This window comes from Protomyctophum bolini (assembly GCF_963924005.1).
Source record: "Protomyctophum bolini genome assembly, chromosome: 8".
NCBI classification, from domain to species: Eukaryota; Metazoa; Chordata; class Actinopteri; order Myctophiformes; family Myctophidae; genus Protomyctophum; species Protomyctophum bolini.
In genome coordinates, this window is record NC_137869.1 from 31,238,024 (window position 1) to 31,251,044 (window position 13,021).

General features: G+C 43.0%; 1 protein-coding gene across 1 annotated transcript in view; it reads right to left on the minus strand.

Moving 5' to 3' along the window:
* The window catches only part of insrb (insulin receptor b), a 112,127-nt gene extending 102,283 nt beyond the window's left edge, over positions 1–9,844 (minus strand). The window contains exon 1 of the mRNA XM_080771253.1: positions 8,520–9,844. Within this exon, the coding sequence (XP_080627379.1) occupies positions 8,520–8,613 (94 nt within the window). The 5' untranslated portion in view covers positions 8,614–9,844. The remainder of the gene's footprint in view (positions 1–8,519) is intronic.
* Positions 9,845–13,021: the final 3,177 nt, after the last annotated feature.

Here is a 13,021-nt window from a genome sequence, read left to right on the forward strand (position 1 = left end):
GGCGCACGTGGGGGAGATGCGAGTCCTCACTTCCAACTCAACAGATTCCCTTTGAGAAACCCTGGCTTAGTGCAGCTTCAAGTATATGCTGCTTAAGAGGTAAACTCCATCATCCATTGCTCGTCATACCCCTGAGAGTATCTGGTGGAGTGGTAGTACAACACTACAAGTATGAGGCTATTACATGTTCCTTAACTGCATTAGTTTCTTTTTGGTGGTGTTTAATATATGTGTTGGCTATAATTTATAACACAAATAGCAAATACGATAATGCATGACACTAGATTACGCATAGCAATATGTACCAATACAACAAACTTTACAACCATTCGTTGCCTGGTCTTTTTCCATTTTTTATGTTGTAAGAATCACCCCTGAGATTATACATATGAACTGAGTTGTTTATTTATGTGGGTTGAGTTCCTTCACTAAAATACTTGAAACTGACTTGAATTCCCTACTAAATTTCTCAAGACAAAACAAGCGTGTTGAGTGTTGCATGCTGAATGCTGGGGGGCTGTGATAGTACAGCTAGTAGCGTCACCATAGTAACCATCTCAGGCTGGGTCTTCCATACAAAAACACAAGAGGCTCCTCCTTTACTACAACCCCTCCCCTCCCCGAGCACAAGCACCCACCCACAAACACACACACACACGCCTATACTCAGAACGGCATAATGAGGAGTCCATGTGACTGGGTTCTGTTGTTCATGATGTGCAGGTGTACATGCTAAGCATCATCACTTAACGCCCAGCTGGAGAGAGTCTAATAAAAAGCAGAATATACAAAAACAAGGACCCGCGGTGGAAGAGGTGTCAAACAGACTAGAATTCACACCAATAAAAAAGGGGTATGAAAGAGGCTTTTCCACCCCATACAGAGAGGAATTAGCAGGTGCATGATGTGTGTATATGGAAGACCGGTCTGCAGGCAGTGTGCATCTGCAGTGTGAGAAAAACAAATCAGTGGATGAGCGTGAACCCTCTCACCCCCAATGGAAAAAAAACGCAGCCAGAGCGCAAGAAAGGATAGCAGGCAGGGAAAGAGAGAGGGATAGCAGGCAGGGAGAGAGGGAGATAGAGGGGTGCCTCTGTGGACAGAGAGAGAGAGAGAGAGAGAGGGGGGGGGAGGGGGGGGAGAGATGAGAGAGAAATGAGACAGAGCGAATAAATAACAGCCTAAGAGAGGGAATGGAAAGCTGCAATACCCAGACAGTGTCTGTCTCACGGGTACACTGAGTAACACACTGACACAAGAACACTCTCTCACTGACACACACACACACACTCTCTCTCACTGACACACACACACACACACTCCAGTTTAAGCGTTACTTCACATCGACACAAAGCTGTAATATCAAGATACATTGTCTCAGAGTTTGAGCCACATACATGTGTGTGTGTGTGTGTATATATTTAAATATATCAGAACGAAAATACATTGCTTGGATGCACCTGGGACATATCCTCAGTGATGTATCCCAAGGTCATCTGGGTTTCGGGTCTCGCAAACATCAGACCCCTCACTCGCTTGGACCAGCCGGGGTGATCAAGTCCCGACTTAGGTCCCAGTAGCTACCCTCGATCAGACCCACTAGGGAAAGACCAGGGCCATACAATCCGTTGGATCCACTACTACTACTCTGCCGGGACTGGGAGGTACAATTCTGGCATGTGGAGGGACTAGGCTCTGTGGGTTGACTCCTGTCTGGGCGCATGTAACTTTAAACAGCAGCTGGTCTCGCGAGATCACAGGTGACCTGGTGATCTGAGAGGCAGAAGGCAGAAGTCTTCCCTCAAGGCTTTGTTTCATCATATGGCAGGGTTGAGCTGATCTACAAGTCCACAATGCATCACTGATGACATGCGTTGTGATGGGCTTGTAGACTAGGCGGCTGTGTTTGCCACCACGTGGCACAGTCATACAACAAAGGATAATCCAGGTGGCTCGCTATAAACACACAGACTTCACATGGCAGGCAAATACAGCATTTGCATCCCAACTGTAAATACAAAACAGCAATGTCATTTTCATGGGAAACTAGATAACTTTTTGACTGTCTCAACCCCTCATATCCATTAGGAACCCATTGGATTAATGTTAAGCCCCTCAAATCAATCAAATCAAACCAACAACAGCCTAAGGGAAATGGCACTATTGCACTCATAAAGTCCATATTAAATGTGGAGACAGTTAAGTTGAAACAAGCTCCATTCTAGGATAGATTTATTTATTTATCTCAGAGATAAACACACTAAATACCAATGTCCAATCTGATCCATCAATGTATTTTTACAATTACAGCACTGCACATCAATGAACACTCATCAGGCTATCGATTCTGAGCAATGCATTTTTTCTCTCTCACCCAACTGCAGAGAATGATCTGTCCATCATCTGACACATAGGAAAACAGAGAGTAGGAGAACAAAAACAGAAAGCAAAGCCATCTCCTTCATTTAACTGGGCTATGCTGGGAGGATCATCATTGCGTTGTGTTTTGAGACATTGAGCCGACACCATTATTGAAACAGATTTACAGTGAGCGAGCAGATTGGGGTGCAGTAGCAACTTAGCAAGTTTTAAAGACCAGACCACTTTAAGGTAACGTATGGCTGAATGCCGACCACTTTAAGGTAACGTATGGCTGAATGCCGATGTTGCAGGGGTCAAACTACATTACCTGTTGCAGGGGTCAAACTACATTACCTGTTGCAGGGGTCAAACTACATTAACTGTTGCAGGGGTCAAACTGGCCAAACTTCCAAAACACCCTGGATAGATTTTGCTCTAGTCTGGGTGACACACACTTTCCCATACATTATGGTGTATATACTGTATGATTGCAATGGGACTAACTGATTGCTTGGCTTTAACTTACAAAATAAATACAGAAAATAATGCTTAATACATCATATCATTATGACCTTTTCATTTTTTTTAAAGATTTGTTTTTGGGGCTTTTTATGCCTTCATTGATAGGGAACAGTAGACAGACAGGAAAGGGGGAGAGAGATGGGGAGTGGCACACGGCAAAGGCCGTCAGGCTCGGGAGTCGAACCCGCGGCACAACATCCGGCTGGCTTGGCAGGTGCCCAGACAGTTGAGCTAACGTCACGGGCCATGACTGTTGACCATTCGTAATACATTTAGCAAAATAAAAAGTTTGAATCTTAAATAAGACGAGATAAATGTTATGTGTCAACAATTATGCGATTCTTTGCTGCCATATATATGCCTCTATGGTCAGGTCTACTACGGTCAGAATTATATGATACTTTTGCTCTGGCTAGCAATAGCTATGATACATTTTATATGCCATACACTTCATGCAACACACACAAGTAACCAATGCTCATTTATCTCAAGGCTTAAATCAATCAAGTCCTCTCTCCAAGCAGTGATCTATATTGTGATCCAGCAGTGATGTGTGCGTGCGTGCGTGCGTGCGTGCGTGTGTGCGTGAGTGCATGTGTTTTTTTTAGTCTGGTGGTGATTAACTGGTAGACTGACTAGGCTGTCTGTCATAGGGCCACTCCGAGTCCATAGTCACATGACAGACCTCAAAATACTCATCAGGTTCAGTTACATCCAGCCCCAATACAACACACACAACACACAAGTCACACATACACGCACAGACGCAAGCTTGTATACAGATACATATACATACAAACAGGTGCTGACAGAAACAAGTGCTGCACTTGCTCTGCCACCCACACCTCTACACATAAAGGGCACTTCAAGTGTGGCTCAGCGGTCCAGGCACCTTGGCTGGTAATCCAGTCTGGCAGTGTGCTGCGGGTTCGACTCCTGATCCCGACGGCCTTTACTGCATGTCTTCCCCCCATCTCTCTCCCCATTTCCTGTCAGTCTACCGTCTGTCCCTCCATAAAAAATATAAAATAAAGGCGAAAGCCACAAAACAAAAGTGGCATATTACAGTAACTTCCATGTCTGCGTCTCCGATACACATATTTTATCCGAGCGGTCAAGGCAGAGGGCCTGAATGCATTGTTAGGGTACCATCAGAGTATGACTTTTAGGATACCATCATAAATTAGTAGTGTATGACTGACTTCTAAAGTAAAAGGCACCATCACAGTTGAGTGTATGACTTCTAGTGGACTTTCACAGTTGAGTTTATGATTTCCTGGCAACGGAACAGGAACAGGCTTTCTACCAGAAATTATGACAGGCCCTGGCTGCAACACACAAAAAAACACAATAAGCCAAGTAAACTCCATCTCTACGCCTTAGCCGCTGTCAGCTCTTGCCTGCCAACGGGTGCTTCCACTAACACAAGTCCCCTTACTGATCCCAGCATTATAGAGACAGCTCAACTTGGATTTTACAGCGTGAAGTCACCAACAGTTAAAATAGGGCAGATCCAAACAGCAACAAGGCCCACCAAATCAGATGGTTCCAGCATTGCGTAACTGCATAGTGTGTAGGTACGTGTGTGTGTCTGTGTGTGTGTGTGTGTGTGTGTGTACACGTGCGTGCGTGTACGTGCATGTTTTCTCCTGTTGTCCCTCCCTTCATTTCTGTGCAGTGACCAGGCTTATATAAACAGCTATAGTTCTCTATCTAGGAATGGGAGTCCGGGAGGAGGCCATCAGCTAAGCTCCAGATTAAAAACACAAACTACAGCAAATATTCCATCCAGTCACTTTCACTCACATTAAGAAACTTGCGCTCAATAATACAACATTTTCTGGAAAGAAAAGATTCTGGCTTTTCCATTATTTAAAATATATTAAGTATACAGTTGGTCAAAAGTAGGCCTAATAAACACTGGGATCAGTATCACAAGGAAGGATGTCATTGCTTTGACAGGTAATAAAACAGCAAAGCACTGTGTGTGTGTGTGTGTGTGTGTGTGTGTGTGTGTGGTATCCCAGGTTGTGTTTTTCATCACAACAGTCGTATCACTATTGGACACAGCGTGCTGCAGGAAAGACTGCTTTAGAGAACATACAACAACAACACACACACACACACACACACACACACACACACACGTAAGGAAGATTAAAAACTGCAACGGCAGGCAGAGAGAAGTTGAAAAGGGTACTCGGGAGAGATAAGGCCACTGAGGAGGAAGCACTTAGGAAAGGCCAGCAAACAGTTAACTTCCTTTACTAGTACATACTGCCTTCCTGGATATCACTTGGTCACCCAGCAGAGCCTCAGTTCATGACCTCTTCCATTGTCTGTGCACACGGACTGTGCAAATACACAATGGCAACATGCAGTGGGTCTATATTGTGCAGGCCAGAATTTAGCTGGTAGCTTATCAAATATATACAGACATACAGACATTTAAAATAAAGGGGGGAAAAAACAGATAATACGATGACCAATTGTATGTCTCTGTCAATAACGACTTTCTGTGTGATTCATATATATATATATATATATATATATATATATATATATATATATGCTTATGTGCAATTTGTGCATGATGTCCAAGGAAATGTTCTTGGAAGTTGGAACATTTGCAATCAAAAGTATAAGTATCTGCTACACACTTGAAAGACATGGTGCTTTTTTTTGTTGTAAAACATTATCACGTGTACACCTTCATATCAGCTTTTAAAGTATTTCATATTTATTCTACCATGAATCCTAGTGAAAGCCACTGCATGGGGGGGGGGGGGGGGGTATTGCATAAGCCGACCTATCTATCCTCAACCTGTTTACTCTCAGTACACATCCAGTCCTTTTGACTGGTAAGAGTTAACATTGTTATGTCCCACAACATTCACTGAGAGCCTCAAGTTTGTTCTGTGGTAAAAAAAATAAAAAAATAAAACACACCATCCAGTTATATTATTTTGTAGTAGGCTGGCGGACAGGTTATGCAATTCAATTAACCGGGTGTATAAGGAAAAGAGAGACAAGAGGCCACTCAGAGGGCACATGGAACAGCGTTAGAAGTCTGGTTACCTGCCTCCAATGGACAGATGGAAAGACAGACACACAAACTCACAAAATAAAATTGTGGCCCGTAAGACGGAAGGTCAATGGCCAAGAGGCGAGACAAATATAGGGCCTAGTTGGTTGACGGTACACACACACAAGCACCTACAGGGTGGGCCACTTCAAACACATTCCACACAACGCACAGGATTGTGGGAAAATGCCACTGTGCGCTTCAGTGAAGGGTGCCTGTGGATTCCACATAGGCCACAGATAGAGACACACACACACACACACCTTTAACATGTCCCATTAGCAGGAATTATAAGAACGTCACAATCACAACGATTCTTCAAGATACAGCTTTATGCTCTGTTGGTATAATTTGAACTGTCCGCCCAAAAATGACAGAACTTTCAGGGCATTTGTGGTGTGATAAGAGTAGGTGATAGTACACAAGCCCTGGAAAAAATATATACCAATATATTCCAACAGAGCTGTGCTCACAAGCCTGAGAGGAACAAGAGGGGGGCAAGGCTTTCAGTTGCACAACTTGTTTTTCGCTAGTTAGTTAGCCCAGGAGAAGACGACAGCTCAGCGGTTACTTCATAGAGCTGCTTCCTGATAGCAATGTCTGTACACATACACATACACCCCCCCCCCCCCCTCCCACACACACACACACACTCTCTCTCTTCTATGACAAACAACCCAATCAACATCAACTAATAACCACCTGTAAAAATAACTATTTAATACATTCTTCAGACTGCAGTCAGCTGATCACAGCCACAGAGGTGTGGATATCGATACTCTGCCTTTCCCATGGCTAAGGTGGGGATATCAGGCAGTGTGCCAATTCACAATGAAATATGCTAACTATTTTGGTTGTTGTTTGCCCCCCGGGCGTAAACGTCTACGAGTGCCAAATATGGTCACTTCCCAGAGAATTGAGTAAATCAGGAACCAGAACCAGCCAATGACAAGTGCTCTACTCCCTGAGAGAGAAAGACAGAAAGGAGAGATACCAGAGGACCTGTCTCACAAGACCCCCCCCCCCCCCCCCCCCCCTTCAAGGGGGCCTCTGTCTGCACTCTGCAGTCTGCATATACATGCCCTGTGTAAAATACTCTGAACATTTCCTTTGAACCCGGGCTCAGGAGCCATTTTTTAAGTAATACAACACAAAATGGGGAGATCATTAATGCCATTTAAAATAAGCTAAAATAATAATGTAAAAAATAATGAATGGCCTAGAAAGCTTTAAATATTGGCTTTTGTGTGTTAGGCCTGTCTGCCTAATTAAGAGAATTCAAGGAAACTACCTGTATATCATAATCATATCATATATTTCAATAATTTCATCCATAGATTGCTATGCCACTACTAGTACCTACTAGTATCTACTAGTACCCCATGAAATTAGTATATTAAAAGCCCTGATAGAAGAAAAGTAACAAACTATAAATACAAAGTACAATACAATTTCATAATAGTTGATTCTTGTGAAGTTGTAATTTGAGCTAAATGGCATCAGTTAGCCTACAACACATTGCCTAATTGAGTGTGTGTGTGTGTGTCTGTCTGTCATATATATATATATATATTCATTATAGCGTTACATAATTATAGCGTTGTAACGTGATCATAAAAATCTATTCGCAACTGTATCAAAACTGATGACCGGGGAATGTGTTGTTATTGTTTTGATTCCAGGTACAACTCTACTACACGCACACACTGACAGCATTTCGTTGATTGAATTCAATAAGGAGAAGCGGTTTCTCGGTTAATAAAATGTATGTAGCACGGGCTTCCGATCCGGAGCTGTGGGCTCTGTAAATGTAGGCTAATCCGCCACTTATAAGGGTCTTGAGAACTTGTTAGCGTCGGAGGCTAAGCGTGTTTACGTTCCTGGCTAACATAGCGTGTGTGCATGTTGTTGTTGCTTTGCTGCTGCTGCTTGCTTGGCTGCCTGCTAGTCGCCATCAGAGGCCTAGCTGCGCTCACAGGCGCCAGGCAGAATCCTGCAACTCCCAGTTTAGATTCGCTGCGGCAGACCACCCTCGTCCAGTTACGACGACTAATCTGGCCCTGGGGCTGACGCATCCGCGACAGGCCTCAATAATATAGCTTTAAGAGAGGGGGCGGGGCCGAGCTTTGCTATAATAACTCTACAAGGAGATATCAACACACACAGCCATGTGAAAACAACTATCAGCTCGTCCATCTCTTCTAGACCCAGTATAGCGAGAGAGAGAGAGACCTAAGGACATGGCGAAAGAATGTGTGAATTTCCCACAAGTATCACGTCAGCTTTGTTTCAAGGCTACAAGTTAAGGGGAAGAAATTAAATATTTGCAATTAATTTATATTCTATTAAATGTTCATAGAATATAAATCAATTAAGATGCTGCATTGATCTCCAATTGTAAATGTAATATTCCCATACAAAAAAGAGAAATTGCATCTTTGCAGCGCGTGTAAACGCAAGTAGCCTACCCTAATAAAATGCAAGTTGGATGTGGCATTAATAAACATTAAGTGACAATACACAGGTAAAGAAATAAAACAACCAAACTTACTTTCTCCAGTTATTAGTCCACACTGGAATATAAAGAAGACGCAGAAAATAACAAACACACTTTGTGTTTGCATCTTTATCGTCCACCGCCTCATTTTGACTTTCGGTGTTCTCTTATTGAAGTTGATCCAAAAATGGTTTACAGGGACAAAGTCAATTTCAAACGTATTGAAGTATCAGTACAAAAGTACAAAACAAAACTTTGTATTTAAAATATAATGTCCAATCTGGCCAGCGTATTCCGGGTTTCCCCCCCTAAAAAGGGCCGGGGGTCTAAACGTGGTTGTATTATAATTTTAGAAATATCTCCCAAGCCAAGTTTTGATTTATTTATACGAGAATCCCAGAGGGGGGGAAGCAGACCACTATATAACGTGATCTTGGGTTCTAGCAACACACGTGCGAATAAAAAGCTTCATTTTCCATAAATGTATGCGGTAGTTCACTTTCATCTGTTTGATGTAGTGTTCCAATGAATCCGACAAAAAATAATATGCCACACCGTCAGCCCAGTGAGGAGCTCCCCGATGACGATCCACTCCCCAGGGTTCTCATTCCAACACAAGCAACGATCCAATCAATCAATTCCCTGGAAGTGGACTGGAGGTGCAGCGGCCAACGGACTTAGAACGTCTTCTGTTCGTTCACTTTGTTGTTGTTGTTTTTTGCCGAACCTCTCAATATCGGCAAGGCGACCGAGACGACAATAATGGTAGAGTTGCGTGGTTTGCGGTGCTAGTTTAGTCCACAGGTCTCTCTTGTACTCCACTTGTTTCCTTGTCGTGTCTTCCTTCCTGGGAAAGCTCACCTTTTTAAGACGCACACAAAAGACACACAGGAACACATCCCAGGAACTCCTGAGTCCTGTGTGGATGTGTGCAGGAAAAACGTGCAGCGATAGCTTTTCCCTTACGACCTTCCTCTGAACTCCTTCACCCCCGTTGACCACCACGCCGCGAACGTATGTGTGAACACCCAGAAACGGAAAACACACAGAGAGAGAGATGGACCTGATGCAAGCGGTACTCCTTTTTTCCACCACCGTACGAATAAAAGCAACCGCATTCAAGCACGTTGCTCTGAAGTGAGGAAAAACTCCACCACGCCGTCCGTTCTTTTTCGCAGATTAGCTGGAGAGAGAGAGAGAGAAAAACAGCTAGCTGGCTAATCCAAAACAAATGAGGTTTCGCTGTCGTTGCGGTGGAATAAAAGTGAGTATCCCCGTCCACGACAATCAAAACGATGAGGTAAACCAACGTAAAATACTTTAAAAAGACGGTCAAGTGTAAAAGTTCGATCCCCGTTAAGCGGTACCTCTGCCTCAGGTTCCCCCCTTTTCGTCTCTTCTGTGAGTCTCTCCACCAGTAAACAAGTCCTGCCAGTCAGCTGCTGGGGCACACGCGGCCCGCCGGAAAACACGAGCTGGATCGCTTCTAACAGCCAACAGAAACGCGGACCTGGACTGTCTGCGCTACATACTGTGTGTAGAAACACCAAGGTCTTCTGTTATGGTACCTGGCTGGTAGGTAGTCTTTCGCTGACAAACTGCAATACACAAATAAATACATAGCCTAAAGCGAATTTGGGGATTGGTCTTGATTGACAGGTAGGCTAGAACGTGTTATTTATTATATTGTTATTATTTATGTGTTTTGAGCAATATTGGTTGATTTGGTTCATAGTTAAACTATACTCACACCAGATTTCTACCTCAAATTTAGGGAATAACCTATTGCAATGCAGCATTGCAGCCCCTACCATGCCTTCTTTGTTGGTCTCTTGTGACAAGGCAGGATGATTAAGAACTAATTGCCAAATGCCAATGTTCCACCGAAATCAAATTCTGTTTGTTTGCAGAGTCTTATTAACAGAACAGGCTAGCCGAATATGTTCTATCTATCTTAATATTTATAATGATATCGATATCGTGATACAGTCTTATTATAGCATTTAGACTTCAGATATTGTGCCTTGTGTCTGACACCTGACTTGTGTCTGAACACAGCTTTGATGGATGTGTTCTGCCCCCTCCCCCCATCAAACAAAATGGTCAAACCATATGGCCTTCCATTGGAAATGCATTAGAGCGGCCATTATACACAGACACAAGACAGACACAAGACAGGTGTCTTGAATGTGTGAACGCAGCCCAGTAAGGACTAAAACACAATATAAACAATGGGAGAGAGGTGGGGCCGAGAAAGGCCCTTTGTGACTATACTCACTATAGGGAGGACTTTCAAATGAATTAAAGTTCACCATGAAATAGAGGGTATGCACGTGATGACATCATCATCATCATACCAGGAAGTTATGCAGGAATGCCTACTGAGTGGCAAAAAAACGTTCTGGCCTTGACGCGACCCAAGGAAACTTGATGTGACCACGGAATCTCCTTCATGTTTGAGTAAATGGTCACGCCCCCCCCCCCCCCCCCCCCCCCCCCTCACGACTTTCCCTATACCCACACACAATATAAGGACTACAGGCAAAACCTACTGTCTCCTAGAGCAGTGTAAATATTGTAAATAGTGTAAATATTACACACTTCCTCAGCCCTACAGCCAGGAAATACAGTTGAAAATGTGCACAAGCAACCCAGTTCCACTGGTGGCATTTACATAACTGTTACTGCACATATGCCTGGAAGAGAGATGTGTCAACATTTTCAGGAACACTGGTGGTTTAAAATGAACTATTGTTGCCAAAAGTGAGAACTGAGAATGGAATAGAATTATCAGTTCCAGTGTAGGCGTGTACTAGGCTACTTGCGTTGTTTATGTGCAGATTTTGTGTGTTGTGAATACCAAAGATGGTCTAAGAAGAAGAAAGACTTGCACAATGCACATCCAAATTCCAAACGCTGTTTCGGGCAGGTGCTGAGCGAAAAGTAACAATAAACTAAGGAAAATGAACAAACTCACACACTGATGGGCTCCATTTAAAGATCTTTATTTCACCCTTTAAACCACGAGTGTTTGTTTATTTTTGCCAAGAACTGTTAGGCCCATATTCTTTCAAGTAGAAAGATATGTAGATTTTTCTATCCATCAAATTTTCATCAAGCAATTGTCATTGTGCATGATGCCAGTCTGAGGCTCCTCTCGTCACCTTTCGTCTCCTGTCCTCTCTTCTCCCAATACCACTGTACCAGTGCATCTGCAGTACATATTTTGCAAGAAAGGACGGCTTCAATGAATACACGACATATTCATTACTTTGTATTAACCATCAACATTAATGGGGCTCAGGAATGCAGTACTTAAAGTCTCATTCAAGAAGTGACATGAAAAATGTTGTACCAATTCACTCTCTCTAAATGTCAAATGAGTACAAAATCTACGTCATGAATAATACGTTAAATGTATTGTACAGTATACCAAGAGAAAAGAGTGAGATACTTAATGCCACATCAAACAAAACAACGCAATAGAAATGTCAACCAACATATTGATTGGTTATAAAAAATAATTGACTTTGTATTTTGTGTAAATAATGATAACATGAGGGTAAAATCTAAAATGTAATAAATTATTATATTATATTTGAAACATTACCTTTTGATCAATTTATTGATTTTGATTAATCATTACACCAATGTGCTGAATGTAGACACAGGTCATCAACATTTTGAATGTTCTGGCTGTGCAGTTTCTGATATGATCCAATTTAGAAAGTGCTTTGGGATTATCATGATTCATATTCATAACATCGTCGTCATTTAACCAACCTCAACTGTTGCTTGTGTTCAACTTACAACACATCAACATATACAGGCTACATTGTTTCCCAAGTCTCATAATAATCCAAACTCTATAGCTAGCAGGGTTAAAAGGAGTTTATCATATGTTAGAGATTAGGGTTCATGCTCTGGTGACACAGTGCCAGTTTCAGAGTTTGCCCTTCGCTAATGACTATTCACAACCTGCCTTCTCTAATAACATGGCTGAGGGAAGTAGGGGTGCTGGGGGGGCTGGAGCACCCCCTCCCCCCCAGGCACAGCCCCCCCCCCCCCCCCCCCCCCCACCCGGAGGGGAATAATAATAATAATATATACATTTTTATAATTAATATTTTGCCTTATCCTGGCTAATTGCCTGTGTCAGTTTGTTCATATAACTTGCATGTGGAGAAGAAAAGTAAAAGCCACTTTTCCTCATTAAAATGCGCATGAAAATGCACGTGCATGAGGCGTGTGCACCCACATTTTGCGGTGCGCGCGTTAAAGGTTCAGCACCTGCTACTGTAAATACCTTCCCTGTCTAATGAGCGTCGTGTTCATTGGGCCGCCTCAGCATCATGTTCTCATTCACACAATTCACTCATCCAATCACCCACTCATTCCAGCTTCATTCCGGATATTTAAACTGGAAGTTTGCACTGCTCATCCTGCTTGCTTGCTTGCTGCTGCACACTGATACTGCTGCGCTGCTGTCTGCTAAACTTTTGCTTCTCACCCTCCTCCACCCCACCTGTCGTTTTGGATCTGCTGTTTAGGTACGG